Source organism: Barbus barbus (assembly GCF_936440315.1).
Source record: "Barbus barbus genome assembly, chromosome: 47".
Classification (NCBI taxonomy): domain Eukaryota; kingdom Metazoa; phylum Chordata; class Actinopteri; order Cypriniformes; family Cyprinidae; genus Barbus; species Barbus barbus.
This window is the reverse complement of record NC_136725.1, coordinates 15,419,924-15,441,752: the sequence shown is the minus strand read 5'-3', so window position 1 is coordinate 15,441,752 and position 21,829 is coordinate 15,419,924. Positions and strand designations below refer to the sequence as shown.

Below are 21,829 nucleotides of genomic sequence, written 5' to 3'. Positions count from 1 at the left end.
GCATTGAAAAATATTATACAAATACGGCATTACAGTAACTTTTTTAGATATGTTTTACAGATATGTTTAGTCTCAAACTAGGCAGCGACTACTGAACCTTCCTTTATTTTAATTTAATTGTTTGTTTATATTCATTAATGTATTTATTTTAGCAATTTAAATTTGATGCTCATTTAATGTTTGCTGCTAGAATAATATAATAATAATAATAAAAACATGTGCAAACCTCATATAAAGTGAATGGAAAGCAAAACAGCTCTCAAACCAAAAATTTTATTTGACCTCCTGAGGTTAACAACCAGCATTTTCTGAAGGCTAAGCACCTCCTTTCACTGGCACTGGTTTGTAAATAAATTTAATAAAAATTTACTTGAATGTTTGCAGAAATTCATGCCCTATATTCTATTCAGGCCCTATTCAGCCAAAACATTCTGTATTGAGAAACAAATGATCTTTAACAAAGAAAAAATTGCACCACTGAAAAAAGTACACCATCCATTATGAGTGTCATAGAAAACAGGTTGTTTCTGCTCTTACAATTTCAGTCTTGGGGTTTAACGCATTTTACCATTATTGTACTAAACATTTCTGCATTCAGTATGTGATTCCATATAATTATAGCGGTCTCTAGCCCTCTGTTTGTCTGTCTCTCTTATTCTCCATCTTCCTCCTCTTTTTTTCTGTCTGTCTCCGTGCCTCTCTCGCTGCTTCCTGTCTCCCTAATCCGTAATCCTGTGAAAATCGGTCAGGCGAAACAGGGCGGCTTTGATCAGGCTCTTATATCAACGGTGGATTCGGTGTCAGCTCACCCGGATTCCACAGAACCCTGGAGCCCTAGTGCAGGAGCTCCTGAAAGCAGCTCATCAACGCCCAGACACCGTCATCCTAAAGGCCTTATGATGCATAACAACTACTGCATTTGGGTCATTTGCCATTGGATTTCTCGTTATTATACAGACTAATTTAGGGATACTGTAATGTTTAAAGGCCCCCTAAAATCTCTTGATGAGTACAGATCAAGACCCTTGCTAGTGCCAAAATCAAATTCATGTTCACGATATACTTATTCACATCATAGGGAACTGCAGAGTAAGAAACACCCTAGCCTAGCACATATTGGGTTGCTACAGGCAATGTGAATTTGAAATGAACATTTTTAAGTAGTGTATGCTACATCTAGGGCCTCTGTGTTAAATTGATTTTGACTTCATTTTAAAATGAACAGCATTTTCCTTTAAAAAAAAGATATGAGTTGCAGTCAGGCACTTACAAGTGGAACTGAATGCATCCAAACAATAAACAATAAAACATTCACTGTTTTAATAGTCACAAGATCAGGTGTAAACAACATGAATGTTAACATGACTTAAAGTGTGGGGTAAATACTTACTAACCTTTTCAGCGTAAAGTTCAATCCAATTCCAATTTTTCACCATGACAATACCTAAAACCTTAAAACCACGATAAAATGACGAGAACAAATTTACTCAAATAAGACAAGTTTCAATAATATAATGCAATTAATTTTTTCATGAAATGATAATAAAAAAGCAACTGAATGTACGTTTTTTTTTTTACCTTGAAATATTAGCTTCAGAAATCATTCTGACTCACTTTTCCCTCCAGTAGCCTATGCAAGTTTGGTGAACGGGTACGAAATTTCCCGAAAAGGGCGGATTGCTTTATGACAGCAACAAATGCACGTGTAAGTACACTGTGATTACGACAGTGAATTCCACTCGCTTAACAGTAGGGGGCTTCAAAGTCGCAAAAAATACACAAAACTACATCTGCTTTCAAACCTTTAAAAACTTTTTTTTTTTTTTTAATTCAGTTGTTTGCGGTAATCAAAATTATGAGTTGATTTATTTAAACTGTTCTTGAACCCAGAATAATCTTTAATATTCATCTGTTGGAGCAATCAGGTGCTCTGTTTGTGTTTTGCACTGGTCTCAAACCCTTTGTGAGTCTGGTGTTGAGTAGCTTTGCTCACCCAGGGAGTGCAGACTTTCCACTTCCTGCGCAGTGATATCTCACACCCTGACGGGTAACCAGGGTGCCCATTTGACATGGACAGTAACTTTATACTCACGGGACGTGAAGTTAGCAAAGCCAGACATCTTATCTCGAGAGTTAAGCACAGTATTGGGTTTGTTGTGTGTTTAAAATGGATCTGTTTTATATCAACAGCACAGCGAGGTTTTACAGAGCCACATTTATGGGCCAAATTTTTCTTGTCACAGAGCTTCCCTGCTGAAAAAAACAATAGAACCCTGCCCAAAAACACAATAGAAAATGTAATGGATTTAATGGTTATAATGGGAATTGTATTGGTTTTAATGGAAACTATAATGGTGTCTACTGGTATGTGATGAATTCTATTGGTGGGATGTTAAATCATATTGGAAAAATGCCCAAAACACACTACAAAAAGGAATTTTGTAATGGTTTTACTTGAAAAAGCTAATGGTTTATAATAGTATTTTAATGGATACCATTGGAATTGCTGTGATGGTTTCTATTGGGCTTCTATTTTTTTCCTTTTAGCAGAGTTAACTGACCAGAATATATATATATATATATATATATATATATATATGTGTGTGTGTGTGTGTGTGTGTGTGTGTATATATTCTCAGCACTAACTTCAATTTTCTGAGCCACTAACTGTTCCCAAGGTGATTTTTAGTGTATAATTTCCCCTCATTTTCACACAGGTGTTTTAGCAGAAGTAACAAACTTTTTGAGAAATTATTTTCTTGCATATGCTCTTTTTTTACATAAATGCCTCTTGGTTTTGCAGGTGCATGACAACTGTAATCAGGTTCTTTGAATCAGTAGAGTGCATGAGCATAGGTGCGACCCAGCTGTGCACAGGAAATACAGCATCTGATAGCCAACCACCTAGATGAGCCTCTATCTCCTCCATCTCTTTCTGCTATTTCAGCAACTAATAGTGATCGGTTCCAGTCAACACTGTTTTTTTCCATTTAAAACTTAAACCAGATTGACAGCGAGTGGTGCAAGTGTATGGGTATGGATATCCAGCAATGCCTGTTGATTCAGATGAGGTTCGTTAGTTCTCATATTGTCAGCGGGTTATAAAGAAATTCATTACTTAAGTCATGATACAAAAACGGGCACTCTCTCTTCCATTTATGACCTAGATAGAAACCCACATAGTAAAAACATTACCCTTATTTTCTTCTTAACCACCTACTCCATAGTATTGTTGCACTACAAAGTGCAAAAAAAAAAAAAAAAACATTTTTTTTTTTTTAAAGCTGGCATGAAATGAATATTCACTATATTTGTCAATGCATATTATAAATAGTATTGTGAACAATGTATCTGTGCATGTGTTAATTATTATTATTATTTATTTTTTATTTTTTTTGGAGGAATGCTGGATTTCTCTAGTCATTAAGTGAACTTAAAGGACCAGTTCACCCAAAAATGAAAATTTGCTGAAAATGCAAATACTCACCCTCAGGCCATCCAGTAATGTAGATGAGTTGTTTCTATATCAGAAAAGATTTGCATAAATTTAGCATTTCATCACTTGCTCACCAATGAATCCTCTGTAGTGAATGGGTGCCATCAGGATGAGAGTTCAAACAGCTGATTATTTTGTTTCTTACAAACACAGCTTTTCACTTCACAGCACATTTACTGATGGACTGGAGTGTTGTGGATTATTGTGACGTTTTTATCAGCTGTTTGGACTCTCATTCTGATGAGTGAGCAAGTGATGTAATGCCAAATTTCTCCAAATCTGTTATGATGTAGAAACAAACTCATCTATATCTTGGATGGCCTAGGGGGAGTACATTTTCAGCTAATTTTAAAACTGGGTGAACTATTCCTTTAAACATTTAATTTAAAACATAAAACGTTTTTTTCACATTTGATAAGCTGTTACAGTCGGATATACATCATTATATGAGGGGAAAAAATAATCTGTCACTACTTTGCATGTCCCTCAATGCACCAAGGAGATCTATAGTACCTGAAAAAAAAAAAAAATCTGTTAGTATTCCCATTTATCGGAATGGGAGTTGCTTGATAGGTGCATTTGATATCCACAAGGTTATTATCATTAAAGCACAACTGAAAACAAAATGAAATAAAAAAAATATATGTAATATTTATTATTTAGTGTCATGAAGACGTAAGTAAAGGGTCAGCTGACCTCATTGAATGAGATGGAAACTTGAGATGTGCTTGTTGGCGAAACTTTAAGGGTCCCTGCGATTTTTCGGCAAAAAAAGCTAGATGGTTTACCTAAAAATTTTAGAAGCTGTGTGAATAATTACACTCTAAAAAATGCTGGGTTAAATACAACCCAGTGCTGGGTAAATATTGGACAGAACACATGCTGGGTTGTTTTCAACCAACAGTTGGGTTAAATATTTAACCCAACCTTCTGGGCAGTGACCCAACCACTGGGTCTAAACAACCCTATCGCTGGGTTCATCCATATTTTACCCAGCGCTGGGTTGCATTTAACCCAGCATTTTTTTTAGAGTGAAGTGAACAATAGTAAAAATTATTTTGTTTAATATTCCCACATTTCTAGTTTAAATTTCTGTAGTTACTGCAGGGTGAATACATCACAACCATCTGGAAGTCATGATGCACTGGATAGGTTGTATGTATATTTAGGACAATGATGAACATTGTATTCACCCACACTTCTTAATCATTCACTGGCTGGATTCTTTGTGAAGCTTGATTTGATATCTTTCACTGGCACGCCATCTAGTGGTTATAAATTACACTAAAAAGGCGCAAGAGGAAATGGTCATGTTCTTTATACAATAAATGTCTCAAAGATGTCCTAAGCAGTCCTATGCACTCATGCAAACATTCAAGGGGCTGTAAAAATGCTTCCTGAACAAAAACATTTGAGACAAGAGGTTTAAAAATTTATTTTTATAGTTCTTGAAGCACTATTATTGTTAATGTAATACTTAGTATTTGAGGTGATGTGTAACTGTTTGTGCTACAGTCAATGATTTGACAGTTTGTAGAGGATTTATTTTCAGCACGTGGATGATGGAACAGCTGAAATAAAAAATCCCATAGACTCATACTGTATTATGTTCATGTTTTCAGTTCTTGGTAAAATAAAAAGGGCAGGGGGAGTTCAAGGCCATATGCAAAGAAGGACTAGATGAGACACACCTAGAATCAATAGTCCACTGACTCTGAACAGCGTCTTTCTAAGCAACTGTTGTGGCTACAAGGACAGGTTGGGAATAATCTCTGAGAACAACAGCTCCTTGCAGATTTTTGTAATCCCAGGCTGAAGCCCCCCAGGGGGATTTATCCGACTCCTCTCTATACCTTACACACAAAGACCCTGCCGTTGAGCTCTTTTACACTGACTTGAGCTTCTGGACTGAGGAAAAAAAGAACAATGGTGTGCCCTTTCCTGTAGTTTTGGCTTTGGAATAAGCAGGAGATTGCCATTGTATCCTCTTACTGACTTATTGACTGAGTCAATGATAATTTACCCCATGCACAAAATGGAAAGGACAGCTGTCATTGGTGTACCATCTGTTTAGTATAACCTCTGCCATACAGGCAAAAATAGAGGCCATAACTAAACCTAAAACAACTGAAGCCACAAACTTCCTGTGACCCGTGCCAAAAATGCTATTCGAATGAATTAACTGAATTGTGTTGCAGATGAAATGGCGATAATGTTATTTTTGGCCAACAGAACAAATAAACAAAATTACAGTTAAAAGTTTTAATAAATAAACATGAAATTTCAAATAGATAGATTCTGCACCCAAAAGAATGTAAAAAAATTATTTGGAACAAAACCAAACACTCTTAAACAGTACACTGGCAAATAACGTAAAAAAGAAAGAAAAAAAGAACTAAATAGTCTCTGGCATCTTTTGTGTGATGAATAAAAATGTGAAGCTTGCAATTTACCTTCTTATTAAAAATATAATAAAAAATAGCATTTAACATTACCTATATGTAAATACATAAAATAATTTTAAAAAAGAATATACATAATTCACCCATATGTGTAAAAAAGCGTATATCTGTATATCCATTTTAAAAATAAAATTAAAACCATATTTATAAAATTAAATGCAAAAACAATAATTTCACATAGACATGCACACCTTACTGGAACACAAAATATATGGCTAAATATATTTGTTCAATTAGGATAATTTATGTGAATTCTGCTCTTCAAATAAGTTTGTCATCATAATCATAATGAATATATAATCATTTATATAAACAATATATTTGTCCAGATATATTTGGATAATAAAGATAATTTATGTGAATTCTGCCCTCCAAATAAACCATCATAGAGTAATAAAATGTGTGAACGTGTGTGTGTGTGTGTGTGTCCAGGCTGTTCAATAACGGTTTCCATTGTGACAACATGCCCCGCTATTGGTATCAACATGTGTTCAGTGAACTGGATCTTTTATATCATATCCATATCCAATAATGGTATAAATATGAAATAGTGTTCTAGTCAAGACAGAAACTGTTCACTGAAGAAAAATTGTGACAACTAGCCCCAGTCTGCCTAGGAAAAATAGCAACAAAAAACATTAGGCCAAAGACGACACTTGTAAACACTATAAAGTGGTGGCCAAAATTCTTCCTAGGTATTTTCACCGGCTAAAAAAATTATTTTAAGTCAGTTATTTCTATCTTTTACCTGATACTTTGGACCCTCTTCAGTTTGCCTATCGCCCAAACAGATCCACTGACGATGCCATCTGTCACGTTCTCCACTCTTCCCTCACACACTTGGACAGCAACAATGGGAATTATGTAAGGCTGCTATTCATTGACTATAGCTCAGCTTTCAACACTATAGTCCCCATCAAGCTTGCTTCTAAACTCACAGACCTCGGCCTAAACTCCTCACTCTGTGACTGGATTCAAGACTTCCTCACCGGCAGACCTCAAGTGGTGAAAGTTGGCCAGTTCACCTCAAACTCCATCACCCTGAACGTAGGAGCCCCACAGGGCTGTGTCCTGAGTCCCCTGCTCTACTCTCTCTACACGCATGACTGCGTGTCCTCTCACAGCTCCACATCTATTATCAAATTCGCTGATGATACTGTGGTTCTGGGCCTCATCTCCAACAATGAGGAGACCGCATACTTGGATGAGGTAGAGAGACTCACATCATGGTGCCAGGACAACTGTCTCTCTCTGAATGTGAGCAAAACTAAAGAGCTGATCATGGACTTTAGGAAGAGACAGCAGCAGCCCTACACTCCTCTTATGATCAGTGGGACCCCTGTGGAGAGGGTGAGTAGCTTCAAGTACCTCGGTGTAAACATCTCCGAGAACCTGACTTGGACTACACACATCCAAACACAGGTTAAGAAAGCCAGGCAAAGATTTTACCATCTGCGACAGCTGAGGAAATTCAGGGTCTCACCAGCAATCCTGAAAACTTTCTATTCAGGGACCATAGAAAGTGTACTGACTCAGTGCATCTCAGTGTGGTATGGAAACAGCTCCAATCAGGATTGCAAAGCACTACAGAGAGTTGTGCGCTTAGCTGAGCGCATCTCAGGGTCTGCTCTCCCCTCTCTGCAGGACATCTACCTCAAACGGTGCAAAAATAGAGCTGTCAAAATCATCAAGGACTCAGATCACCCTGGTAACCGTCTATTCACTTTGCTTCCATCTGGTAAGCGCTTCCGTAGCCTGATGGCAAAAACTGAGAGACTTAGGAGGAGCTTCTTCCCCCAGGCCATCAGGCTCCTAAACTCTAACGCTGTGTCATAACATCACTTGACTCCATGTAAATATCACCATATCAATAAGTTATTCATAATTTTTTCTACCTCATATTGCTGCTATTTAAATACCTTGTACAACTTTTTGCACATACTTTTTGCACATTCCTCTTATATTACTATTTAACCTTCTTATAACCTTAGTTTCCTGTTCACACTCACTGCATTTGGGGTATATATGACCCCAAAATTTAAAGAATGATTGTGAAAAAAATGTACATTTTTAATAGTACATATAATATATTATTTTTTTTGTTTACTTCTCATCTGTACAGTAATGCTGTGTTTTTGGATATACAAAGTACTTTTGTACCTATTTACCACACAATTCCTCAACTATACCATTAGCTTGCATGTAAAATATTATTTTTTTATGAAAAAAATACTTAAACAATGATCTAAATTAAATATAAGTTGTTTCTGGATATTGATCTAGGTGTTAGCTGTACAATTCTGCCATCTGTTGGTCAAAGACAAACCTTTAGGAATTAAAATTTAAGAAAGAAATTGTATTGTCCATAGATACCCAGAAGAGGGCAATAGAGATCCATTCATTTTACTGGATGTAGCCAACTGCTCATATTATAACTTTTGTGATAGATTTTGTGAATTTATACATGTATAAACATTATTAAAGACATTAAAAATAAATATTCTTTCAAATAGTAGAATTTTGGTCGTTTTTGAAGCGATTTGAAATGTCTGTTTTTACAAAATACCACAGAAATTGCCACATAAGAAACACCTAAAGGACAAGACTTAGAATCAGATTGTAGTTGAATATTATTTATTTTAATGAACCAAATGTCTCAAATGGCTCAGAGTCATCGCCCTCAGTGTCTTCCAGGCATGATTCAGTTTCACTTGAATCAAGCAGGCAATCTAAAGTCTCCAGGAGAGTGTAACGCTTTGCCATACTGACACAGAATGAACTGTGTGACACCAAAGACCCTCTTTTATACCTTTGGTGTGGGAACTATTTCTTTGTTTTCAAAATAAAGTTGCAGCTCTTAGATCTCAGAGTAAACTTTCTCAAAGTTGAACAGGTCAGTTGCCTTTCATCTCTCCCTTGCTCTCTCTGTCTGTCTGTGTGTGTGTGTGTGTGTGTGTGTGTGTGTGTGTGTGTGTGCGCGTGCGCATGTGTGTCTGTGTGTGTGTGTGTGTGTGTGTGTGTGTGTGTGTGTGTGTGTGTGTGTGCGCGTGCGCATGTGTGTGTGCATTAGGTCTCACCCCTTTTATCTTTGTTCTGCATTTGTGGCTGATTTTATTTGGCTGTGGCAGTCATACCTGTCTGTGTGTGTGTGTGTGTGTGTGTGTGTGTGTGTGTGTGTGTGTGTGTGTGTGTGTGTGTTGAGTGAGCATGTCTTTTCTACATTGCATTTTTGCTCTAGTACCAGGCCTTCATTTCTGTGTGGAAATTTTCAGATTTATGCTGGAATTATTGATTTTATTTGTCAATTTCTAAAAAAAATGCTTTCAATTGGAGTCACACCTGTGTGTGTGTTTGTGTGCGTGAGCATGTGTGTGTGCAAGTGATCATGTTCGTTCCACATTACATTTGTGCTCTAGTACCAGGACTTCATTGTGGTATGGAAATTTTCAGGTTTATTCTGGATTTATAGATTTTTTTTTGATTTTCCCATTCATTTCAATGTGGGGTCATATTGACCCCAAAGGTCATGAGTGTGACTTTTTTTTTTACATACCTTTAGAACAACCAAATCAAGCCCAGTTTTTGTGTGTGTGTATGGATAGATAATTTAGAAAAAGTCACAAGATTTTATTCCACTGAGATAAAGGGAACCATTATTTTTAACTAAAGAAAAGTCGCTTGGGGTCATATTGACCCCAGAGGATAACTTAAGGTTAAGTCAACAACATACTGACCTGCACATTTATATTTATATTCTTATCTTTTATTTTATTTTATTCTTTTCTACTTTTATTTTTATTTTTCTTAATATTTGTATACTATATAATTGCACTGTCCTTGGAGCGGACCTGACTTACATTTCACTGCTGGTTATACTCTGTATAACTGTGTATGTGACAAATATAAATCTTGAATCTTGAATCTTTTGCTGTTGTGTGTCAGTAGGAAATATCAGTTTACATTTCCAAACATTCGTTTTGCCATTAATTATAATAATCCAGTGAGATTTTTGTTTGCACGAGGAGTCTGACAACAGCCAGTGCTCCACACAGAGATCTGATCTCATCGTCATCCAGGCCGTCTGAAATAACATGAAGAAAAAAACAAAACAAAACAAACTCAGACTAAATCCAGAAGAACTGTGACAACGTCTCCAAGATGCTTCAAGAGACCTTGGAAATGTAAACTGATATTTTCTACTGACACACTACATCAAAAGTGTAACTGACTAGGAATCATTTGTAGCCGGTGAAAATACTAGAGTTCTAATAATTTTGACCACCACTGTATTTAATCGTTATATAAAGCGGAATTGTTTACATTGTTTAATAAATGAGATAATAAAATAAAGAGGATCACAAAGTGAAAGCTAACATCATTTGCAGCTTCCTGGCCTTTTCCACACTTGTTCTTTTTTAATCGCAGGCCTACTACGCTATTTCAGCCGAGCCAATCTTGAGAAGCGTGTCGAAGCTGCAGTACTGCATGTGACCTAGAGTGGCAGAGCCGGTCCCTTCAATCTGCTCTGTGTGGACAAACGCGTACACGCGCACTCCTCTGGCAGAGGCGACAGTCGCGCGCTCCCGTGCGTTCACCATAGAAAACAAAGCTATCCGAGCGCTTCCATTACAACCCCAGCACACAGCTCTCTCTGCATGCACACCGAAGATGGGTTTGCAGCTCATCTGAGGGCCTTTGAAAGCGGGGCCTGTTGCGAGGACAGCCAAGACAGCTAGCTGAAGTCAGCGAAACGTCTCGGGGTTTTTTTTCTCCCCCGGACAGCTTTTGTTTCTTAGCCGCGGCTAGCAGCACAGCCCAATCATTGTCATTTCTGCTGCGAGCTGCCGAAGGAAAACACATCGCCATGTTGTTATCGGAGGAGGCTCAGTGAAGAAGGCGAAACCGTGAGCGTGTGGAGGAGATAATCTCGTCGTTTGAGCCCAATTTGAGTCCTCAGCTGCTGCCTGACTGACTGACTGACATGGCGGAGCAGAGCTACTCCTGGTGAGTGCCAGCAGCAGATATAATCATTCAGACACAAAACACCGACACTCAGCGCACTTTAACACACATAAAGCCTCTGTCAGCGTCTAAAAGGTGTGATTTTACCTCGGTTTCGCCGTTAGTACGGCAGCAATGCGTTCCGGTGTACTAGGTTTGAGGCGTATTATGGGTCTAATGTAGCCTATTAACTTAGCTCTCTTATATACGGGTTTGGCGTTTTAATCTCAACCGCCGTCAAGCCAGCCACTCATTTAATCCGTTTTACCTCACAAATAAATTATTTACAATCCTTTTGCTGTTAATAACGCACATTTCCCGTCGTGTGTGTGTTTATTTATGTGGTTGATTCAGCAGTGACACAAAGGGAAATGCAGTGCGCTAACGTGCTAACACCACCAGTGCAATCTGAAACATTATTAAATCAATATAATGTCATTGATTTGTGTCATTATTTCGTCCTTTCTCGTCAGAAGTAGTGTTGTAGTAGCTGGTATTCGTAGATTGGGTCGTGCTTGCGGTGCTTTAGCTCATTAGCTGCTCTAATCCAGTGTATATGCAAGACACGGCTGTGTTTCAAAAGCCCAAGGAGCTGACCACCTAACGTTAGACTACCGGTTTTGTCGTCGTATAATTCTTAATGTGATGCCCTAAAATGCCCTCTAGGTAGACATCACACTAGGTTTAGAGATGCAGGCTGTAATATGTAAACAAGATATTCAAGTCACTGTGAACTGAGGTTTATTCATTTTAACTCTAGATTGATATGAATATGCCTCACTCTTTATCTGTGTCAGGCTTTCAGTGATTTAGCTGGAGATAAATTGCAAAAATGTTGCAATGTATGAAATGTTGTAGACTTAAATGTTTAAGTTTTGGGGCTATTTTAAGAACTTATCTGAATATAATGAATTTATTATGATTTGCATCATATGTATAATATTTAAAACACAATTAATATTCTAAACATTTTTAATCAATTGTGTATATGTAACACTGTATAAGTAATTTATCATATTTTGTTTTTGGTATGTTTAAATTTGGCATATTTAAACAAATTATATTATAATAAAATTTGAATATTTTACTATTTAATGTGCACATATTAGATTAAATCACACTTTACAATATTGCTTCATATTATATATTTTTTTACAATATTACGATTGTAACTGTCGTTTATTTATTTGATATATTTATTACTGTTTAACATGAAAATAACACTCACTCAGGGACTAAAGTAAAATTTCCCTAAAATCATATATTAATTTATTAATACAAAATGTACAAACACAAAATAAAAACAAAAACACAAATATACAGCAAATAAAACTTGTATAATTTTAGTTTTCTGCATTGTTTATTTGGTTTTATTTTACTTATGTTTTTGTAAATCTTGTATTTTTCCAACTCCATTTCCATTTTTGCCATGAAGATAGCATTAGATGCTGACATCTAATTCAATTATCTAATTCTAATTTAAAAAATTGATTAAATTATATATGTTTATATAATTATGTATTATAAAATGATGCAAAATATGTTTACAATAAAAGTTCACAAACAGTGTTCAGAAGTTGATCATTGTGTTTATAAGTTAAATCTGAAACTCATAGATAATTTTTTCATAACTTTCATCAGAATTTCACTCATCTAGTTGTCTCAGCTCAAGTCGATGAAAAGGACATTCTAGAAAGTTTGACTGGCGTGTAGGTGTTCATAACCATCTGCATCTCTGATATCCCAGCTGGGCAGTTTTCAATGACGTTTGTTTGCCTGTAGAATCATGGTATTGTTGAGCTTATGTTGTCAGCCCAGGAAATCACCATGATTTGCCGGCAGTTGTGTGTTTAGCAGCTCTTGATTAAAGCAGTTGAAGTGGAATGGCATGACTGTACACTTGACTTTATCAGTGAACTGTATCACTGACTTATACCGGCTACTCTAATGTACACAAATATGACACATGTACAGAACAACTGATATTTATGCAGTGACTTCTCATAGCTAAAATTCTCATTATCAGAGCAGAGTAATTTTCATTTAATTGTTGACCTTGTGCCATATGTGAACAAGTAATCCATTTAAACGTACAATGTCAACTAAGCAAGCTCTTTTGTCCTTATTAGGCTATTGTCTTCATTCTGATGAAGTACGTATACTTTAATCAATAATATTCAAAACGCTTTAGCTTAGCATATGCAAAAGGGCACAAAATTTGGTTAAAATAAGTTAGTCCTTTTATTCCTGTTTTTTCTGCGTAATCAAACCATGGGTTCTTCTGCCTAGAATACGTCTGTAATCTGGAGTTTAGCAATGTTCTTTACTCTCCAATTCACGTATGACTAATGCTCACAGAACACAAGTGTAACAACATTGCAGTGAACCATTTTTGCCTCTAAAAAGCAAGTCTGAGATCTACAACATTTACATGTGCTTATTTGAAAGGAAAGTGCTCGTGCATTTTGAATTGATCTAGTGAGATGTGGAATGAGCAGAGCTTTTTGCTCTTGCACTTTGTCTAGTTGTAGAACTGGCTAAATGTTAACCAGGGTTGTGATGACAGTGCAAAACTTTTTTTGACCACCAACTACAGTGGCTAGTAAATATATTTTAAGACTGTTGTTATATTAAAGGGTTACTCCACCCCAAAATGAAAATTTTGTCATTAATCACTTAACCCCATGTCGTTCCAAACCCGTAAAAGCTTAGTTCGTCTTCAGAACACAACTTAAGATATTTGGGACAAAAACCGGGAGACTTGTGACTCTCCCATTGACTGCAAAGTCAATAACACTGTCAAGGCTCAGAAAAGTTTGAAAGACATCGCAAATTTGGAGAGTATCCACTGAAGGCAAACGGCGTTCAGTGGATTTTCATTTTGGGGTGAAGTAACCCCAATTTTTGATTTTGCGAGCCCTGAATTGTCGCTTCAAGTGTGCATTTGTGCTTATACATCAGGTTTCTTATGTCAATCTAAGACATTTGACAGGTCGTCATAGTGGTTGGCTGAGTAAGGCTACGTCCACACGAAGCCAGAGCTTGTAGTATGTATCGAAACCAAGTATGTATCGCTGCAGCCCGGAGACCTGCAAGTGGGAGAGGTATACAAATGAACATGGAACAATACATTTAATAATCTGTGTTAATGTTAGTTAATAAGACAATCGTTCAGTGTTTGTTCATGTCATTGTTGCTGTTATGTGACATAGCGGTGTCTGACTAGGGTGGAGATGTGGGGTGATGACATCGTTTCACAAAATATATGGATTGGCTGTCCACATGAAAATGCAAGGGTGGCGTTTTCAGATTTATCCACTCTAGGACCCGGTTTCAAAAAATAGCGGTTTCATGCTCCTAAAACACCAGATCCGTCTGGACGAAATGCCAATCCGATACTAAATTTTTTTGTGTACAGCTAAATGTTTCTCTGTGTGGACGAGGCCTAAATTTACCCACCACAGCACTGGACCAAAAGTACCAGCAATTTTAGAAAGACAAAGACGCAGTTGCTTTCTTGAGTTAATAGTGTGATGAAGTGGGTTAAAAGTATTGATAGTTAGGGCTGCCTTTTGAAACACATTTCTCAATTATGTTAAGTTACAATCTCCATTCAGTTTGATTTGGATATGTAACCGGTACAGTATACAGCAGTTTCCAACAGATAATGCTGTAAACTATCCAGGAAGCGCTGTCATTTTCTATGTTACTATTATAATAAAGCTGATTTGTTTAAAACATTTAAATTGAACACAAGTCAAGCACATTATTCAAATATGCATTCAGTATAGAAGAACAGGTTAAGTCAAAATATAATATTTAATGCATGTATTTAGTAATTGCTCCTCTCTAGAGTAAATTTTAAGCTAAATATCAAGCTGCGGTCATTGAATGGGTTTTCTGTGGAAAACGCAACCTTGCGTGACACTTTTCAGCTGTTTTGACGTCTTTCTGTGGTTGAAACACTTATTGAGCAATTACATGAGACATTCAGCAATCTGTCACGACACAAAGAGCTTCAAAACTGTACTTGTTTGAATTTCATTAAATTTCAGACTTTGAAAGCTGAGGCCTTGTTTCAAATCTAAAGTAACAAAGCTTATTGCAACAGAGGCAAGCTACAAATAACGTCAGTGGAGTTTTGTGCATGCATTGACTGAAAAGGACATAGACTAAAAGATTGATTCTTGGGATTTAAGAATCCGTATCGGTTCATCAAAATGAGAATCGATTCAAATTAGGGGTGGGCGATATGGGAAAAATATCATATCACGATTTTTTTATAGAAATATCACGATTCACGATTTTTTTATAGAAATATCACGATTCACGATTTTTATCACGATTCTTTGTTAGTTTTACTATTTTGGTTTTACAAGTTGTCTGAGCATTACAGCCAAACTAGAAAGACAAAGATGCATGGCAGATATTTAGGCCAAAGTGGGCGAAGATAAAAAATCTTTGTCATTATTTTATTTTTCTTATTAAAAAATAAGAACAAAGATACACATTACAAATACACATAATATACAAATAAAACAAACAATGCTTTATTTCCAGGTACAATAGGTGTATTTAGCAGAGCATTCAATGAAATTGAATGAACAAATATAAAAATAAAACACTACATAGACTGATTCCTAAAGCAACTGTATTAAAGTTTTTCAGTCAAGAATAGTGAGTGATTTTTCTCTTTTGCGTTTTGTTGTTTTGTTAACGTTAAATGAATAGTTCCCCCACAAATTAATATTCTGTCATCTGTCTGTCAATTCTGTCATAATGTTGTATTTTTATATCATCATTTACTCAAAAGTTGTTTTAAACCGGAATGAGTTTCTTTCTTGTGCTGAACATTTATAAATGCTATTTTGAAGAAGGTGGAAAACCAAACAGTTGCTGGTCCTCAGTGACTTCCATAGGATTTTTCTTTCCTACTATCAAAGTCAATGTGGACCAGCAACTGTTTGGTTTTCCACTGAGTAAATAATGACAGAAATTACATTTTAGGGTGAACTATCCCTTTAATGACAGTCGACAGCACGTTTAGTGTCCTGTCCCTTTAAGAGCTGCACGCATCTAATATACAGTACAGGCACGCATCCGTTTCTCTCTTAACTATTTACTTTCATTTTAGAGATAACCAACTCAGTCTGTATGTAAACCTTGTGTGTTTTGACAGTATTAGTGCAAAATATAACTTAGTTGAGTAATCAGGCGCTGTTAGACAGGCGTTTTAGTGCGCGTGCTTCAGGTGTATGCGCTCAGAACAAGCGCACGTCAGACCAGCGCGCGAATTAAACATTTAACCAGCAAGGCTTGTATGCAAATAATGTACTTTTGCGATCGCGAATAAGTGCAGTGTCCTGTCTGAGTAACTCCTGCTGTATGTCGTGTTGTACAGTACATAGAGACGGCGGCGCCAGAACTGTATTTGACAATGTGCGCGGTAGCGCGATACTACGATATTTCTTAAAAATCAGATCGTGGAGACATTTTTATCGTCCACGATCAACAATCGTCATATCGCACACCCCTAATTCAAATAAATTTTTTCAACAAAGCCCTATTTGATAGATTTTTGCGTGTACATCAAGAAGTCAGTAGTTATGAGTATCAGTGCATTAACATGTTAGACTTTTCAGTGCTTATGTTTGTAAGGTGCGTAATTCAGAAGAATGCTGCTAATTTTAGCTTCAACTTGCATAATGCGACATTGTCACATTGCATGTGCCAATTGATTTGCTTGATGCGGCTGACAAGGGGAAAGCTGTGGCTTGATTTCAAGGCAACATAAAGAGTGTAACGGTACGTGTGTTTGAATCAGGTAGGGGTCTTTTAGTTCAGCACACATTTACCGATTGAATGTAACGGATGTCTGCTGAACGTAGTTTTAAACTCCGAGTTTCTACTTGGGGTGGGACAATACTGTTTATATCAGTATACTTGGATGTTGCAAGCGCATTAGAAAAATAATGGAGCACACAAAGTGAGCTGCTGCAGAAAAAGTACACAATCCAAGTTGTCCTAAACATGAGACTTGCTTTAAACTAACTTGTGAGTTTGTGGCTTTCCCACCTGTGAGATTTGTGAGAGGTTTAATGCATTTGAGGTGTGTTTTCCTCAGTGCAAGACATCTTAGGGATGTAATATTCGCAGAAAATGTTAGAAAGTCATGCTAGTATTTCCATTTTGCTTTACGGTGCACAGTAAAGTGAGTATCTGTTTAACTTGACAGTTCGCTGAAGGATCATCAACACATGCATGTGTGTCAAATAGACAGTGTGCAACAATTCTGATTAAGAGATATATTTTCCATCCAAAAGAAGAAGCACTTAAAAATCTCTTCCCCTATTTTACAACAACACCATAAACTGCAGTACCAAGAGTGTGCTGTAGCCATTTTTATGTAGACCGAGGCTAATCAGGTATTCTCTGTTTCATAAAATGAAATAGAAGTTTAGTTTTTTTTCACCTTTTCTGTATAAAAAAAACATGCCAAACCATGACTTCAAAACCAAGTACATACTGAACTGTGGTTTTTGATGCTGTTTACGTTCTTAATGCATGTTCATGATCTTATTGTGTGTAATTTGTTAGTGTATGTTATTTTAAAAAAATCTTTATAACCTTTCATTAAAACATAACTGAAACTTCAGGTTATTGGTTATTTTAGAAGTCTCTTATGCTCATCAAGGCTAAATTATTTGATCAAAACAGTAAAAACTAATATTGTTTTATTAATTATAATTAAGTTGGCTTGAGAAAGCCAACTTACTGAAATCCTAATAAACTTCTTATTATTATTCTTCTGAGACTAAATTTACAACTCTATCTCCTCCTAGAGCTTTAACTCTACAGACTCCAAACTCAGCCCAGATCTTCAGACTGATCTCGCCGGGTGTGCTATATCTTTTCTAACTGATCAGACTTATGGTTTTCATAAAAATGAAGATTAAAAATCATAAAAATCCCATAGACTTACATTGACGGAATGTTCAGATGAGCCTAGACTATTCAAACTCCAACTGTCAAAATTCAAATCTAAACTCCCAGAATCCTTTGAGGCTCAATCAGACTTCCCTTCTATGTACTATTTCTAACCCATTCAAACTCATTTAGACTCATCTATCTATCTATCTATCTATCTATCTATCTATCTATCTATCTATCTATCTATCTATCTATCTATCTATCTATCTATCTATCTATCTATCTATCTATCTATCTATCTATCTATCTATCTATCTATCTATCTATCTATCTATCTCTATCATCTTACTAATCAAACTTTAAGCTTTTCAAACTATGTTAATCTTCAAACTATTTCAGACTGAAAAGCGTCAAACTAAAAACTTAAACTTTTTAAACTTCTTTAACTTTTTTTAAACTTTTCAAACTCTTTTAAACTTTCTGGTCCGGCTTTCTCAAGTCAACTTAAAGTTTGTCTCGACAAACTTTTTTTATCTAGTTGAAAAATGTTCTATTCAAATATATTTTTTAAATATATTTTATTCAGGATTCTATGAGTAGAACGTTTCAACAAGCGGTGCTTGTTTGAAATGGAAATATTTATAAATGTCTCTACTGTCACTTTTAATCCATTTAATTCTTTCTTGCTGAATTAAAAAAAAAAAAAAAAAAATTTGCTAAAAGTGCCTCAAGGGAAACTTTGCCTTGACGGGTGTGCTTGGCTTTAGCGCTGTTTGTAACCAAACTAATACATATTGTATTCAAATCAGTGTGAATCTTAAGGTATTGGTGGTCAGATGTGGCTGTGAAAGATAAATGAGGTTGTGAGCTGTAGAGGGGGAAGTGCCTGCTCTTACTGACCCCAAACGTTTGAACAATTCTGTATTTTTGTAACCAATTTCCAAATAGATAATTTAAATATTGTTGTAGGCTTGTCAGTGCTCAATGCTTGTTTGTGCGCTAAAGGTTATCGCATGATATTACATATTACAATAATGATAGATTTGAAAAACAAGCCTTACCAATGGGACATGTTGAGATGCTCTCGATGGTGAACTTGACCTTCAGTCTGTATGTTTGATCAGAAAGCCTCCTCAAAAGTATGTGCTGGCAATATTTGACATTGCTAATATTTTCAGGTTCTGGCTCCATTCTGCTATTCAACACCCACTTTACACCATTCAATTTATTCCCAATGGATAAAATCTTGCCGTTTAACTGTGCTGGATATCTTTTTTCACTGAAATACATTATGGAAGTTAAATTGTCTGCGAATGCATGTTGACTTTAAGTGAAAAAGAAGCACTGGGAATCTGTTTGTTTTGGCCTAAGGTAGACCGCATGTATTCAGTATATAAATCAGCTGTTTAGTAATATGACGGTTGCCTTGTATTTAATGTAATGCGAAAGTTCAGACAGAAGCACTGTTAAACTTTCTATAAATGTTTTTGTCAAACTGACAAAAGTCAGAAAATGACTTTAACTAGAGGTAGACTAATTATGAAAGACATGGACTGACAGCTGATCGGCTAAAGCCTCAAGCAAAGCACTTAACCCTAGATTACTCTAGAGTGACTGCAGTTGCTGTTAGTGGACTGTAAACCACGTATAAAATGCCACTGAAAAGTGACAAGTAATGAATAAGGATCTTAAATGAATTTAAAAAGCATTATACATATTATAGTTTGAGAAAATTGTGATAAACGTCTCAAACAACCTGTCATTTCAGGTCTTACTAATCAGTATCTTAAGCTGTCTATTTCTCTTGCTGTTATATTGAATTGTTTACTAAGATGACAGGTTTTATGTACTTATTGCAGCAAACAGCCATGTTATAAATGATCATATTGCATTGCATTTGGCCCACACTCAGCTGTTGTCCCTTTAAATAGGATTTTGCTATTCAGGAAGTACCATACCACTGATTCACATTTAAGAGCAAGCAAAATCAATGCAAAAACCTATATACAGTGCTGAATGCAGTGCCAAGTACAGGATTTTGTTGTGTAGTATGCCAGAGCGGTTTTTACCGCCACACTTTTGTTATGGACTATTGGATTATTGGTCCTACTGGGGTTTTGCTGACAGTTTTGTCAGCCTGAATTAGGGGTGGGCGATATGGGAAAAATATCATATCACAATTTTTTTTAGAAATATCACGATTCACGATTTTATCACGATTCTTTGTCATGTTAGTTTTACCATTTTGGTTTTACAAGTTGTCTGAGCATTACAGCCAAACTAGAAAGACAAAGATGCATGGCAGATATTTAGGCCAAAGTGGGCGAAGATAAAAAAATCTTTGTCATTATTTTATCTTTCTTATTAAAAATTAAGAACAAAGATACACATTACAAATACACATATTATACAAATAAAACAAACAGTGCTTTATTTTCAGGTACAATAGGTGTATTTAGCAGGAGCATTCAATGAAATTGAATGAACAAGTATAAGAATAAAACACTAGATAGACTGATTCCTAAAGCAACTGTATTAAAGTTTTTCAGTCAAGAATAGTGAGTGATTTTTCTCTTTGCGTTTTGTTGTTTTGTTAATGTTAAATGAATAGTTTCCCCAAAAATAAATATTCTGTCATCTTTCTGTCAATTCTGTCATAATGTTTTATTTTTATACCATCATTTACTCAAAAGTTGTTTTAAACCTGAATGAGTTTCTTTCTTCTGCTGAACATAAATGCTATTTTGAAGAAGGTGGAAAACCAAACAGTTGCTGGTCCTCAGTGACTTCCATAGGATTTTTCTTTCCTGCCATCAAATTCAATGTGGACCAGCAACTGTTTGAAGAAATTAATAGTGGTTTGGGACAACATGTGAGTAAATAATGCAGAAATTTAATTTTAGGGTGAACTATCCCTTTAATGACAGTCGACAGCATGTTTAGTGTCCTGTCCCTTTAAGAGCTGCACGCATCTATAATACAGGCACGCATCTGTTTCTCTCTTAACTATTTACTTTTATTTTAGAGATAACCAACTGAGTCTGTATGTGTGTTTGACAGTATTAGCGCAAAAATAAGTTAGTTGAGTAATCAGGCGCTGTTAGACAGGCTTTTTAGTGCGCGTGCTTCAGGTGTATGCGCTCAGAAAAAGCGCACGTCAGACAGCGCGCGAATTAAACATTTAACCAACAAGGCTTGTGTGCAAATAATGTACTTGTGCGATCGCGAATAAGTGCAGTGTCCTGTCAGAGTAACTCTACTGCTGTATGTCGTGTTGTACAGTATATAGAGACGGAGGCGCCAGAACTGTATTTGACATAATGTGCCTGTAGCACGATACTACGATATTTCTTCAAAAGCAGATCGTGGAGACATTTTTATCGTCCACGATCAAAAATCGTCATATCGCACACCCCTAGCCTGAATGGCACCATTTTCATGAATTTGCTAAAAGTGCCTCAAGGGAAACTTTGCCTTGACGGGTGTGCTTGCCTTTAGCGCTGTTTGTAACCAAACTAATACATATTGTATTCAAATCAGTGTGAATCTTAAGGTATTGGTGGTCAGATGTGGCTGTGAAAGATAAATGAGGTTGTGAGCTGTAGAGGGGGAAGTGCCTGCTCTTGAAAGCTGTGGCATGATGCCACTTCTGCCAATCTACAGCCAATATGCTGCTAATTTACTCAGACATACATGCGCTAAGTGAGCTATCTGACTCAGAGGCAAATTAATTGGACCCTGATGTTGAATATGCAGGAAATAGCTTTGAAAAAACTGTAGTGTAAAGTTATAACTTTAGTCTAATTGTAGTGGCAAATGCCTTTGTCTCTACTTGTAATAGTACACTGATTTCTTGCAAGTAGTGTAGAGTATAGTTAAGGACTGCATATAGTATTTCAGGAAAGGATATTTGACGATTATTTGAGTTGAGGATCAACTT

General features: G+C 36.2%; 1 protein-coding gene across 1 annotated transcript in view; it reads left to right on the top strand.

The window, feature by feature from the left end:
• Positions 1–10,438: 10,438 nt before the first annotated feature.
• Positions 10,439–21,829, top strand: part of LOC306866182 (signal peptide peptidase-like 3) — a 31,229-nt gene continuing 19,838 nt past the window's right edge. Inside the window, exon 1 of the mRNA XM_079411263.1 lies at positions 10,439–10,962. Within this exon, the coding sequence (XP_079267389.1) occupies positions 10,940–10,962 (23 nt within the window). The 5' untranslated portion in view covers positions 10,439–10,939. The remainder of the gene's footprint in view (positions 10,963–21,829) is intronic.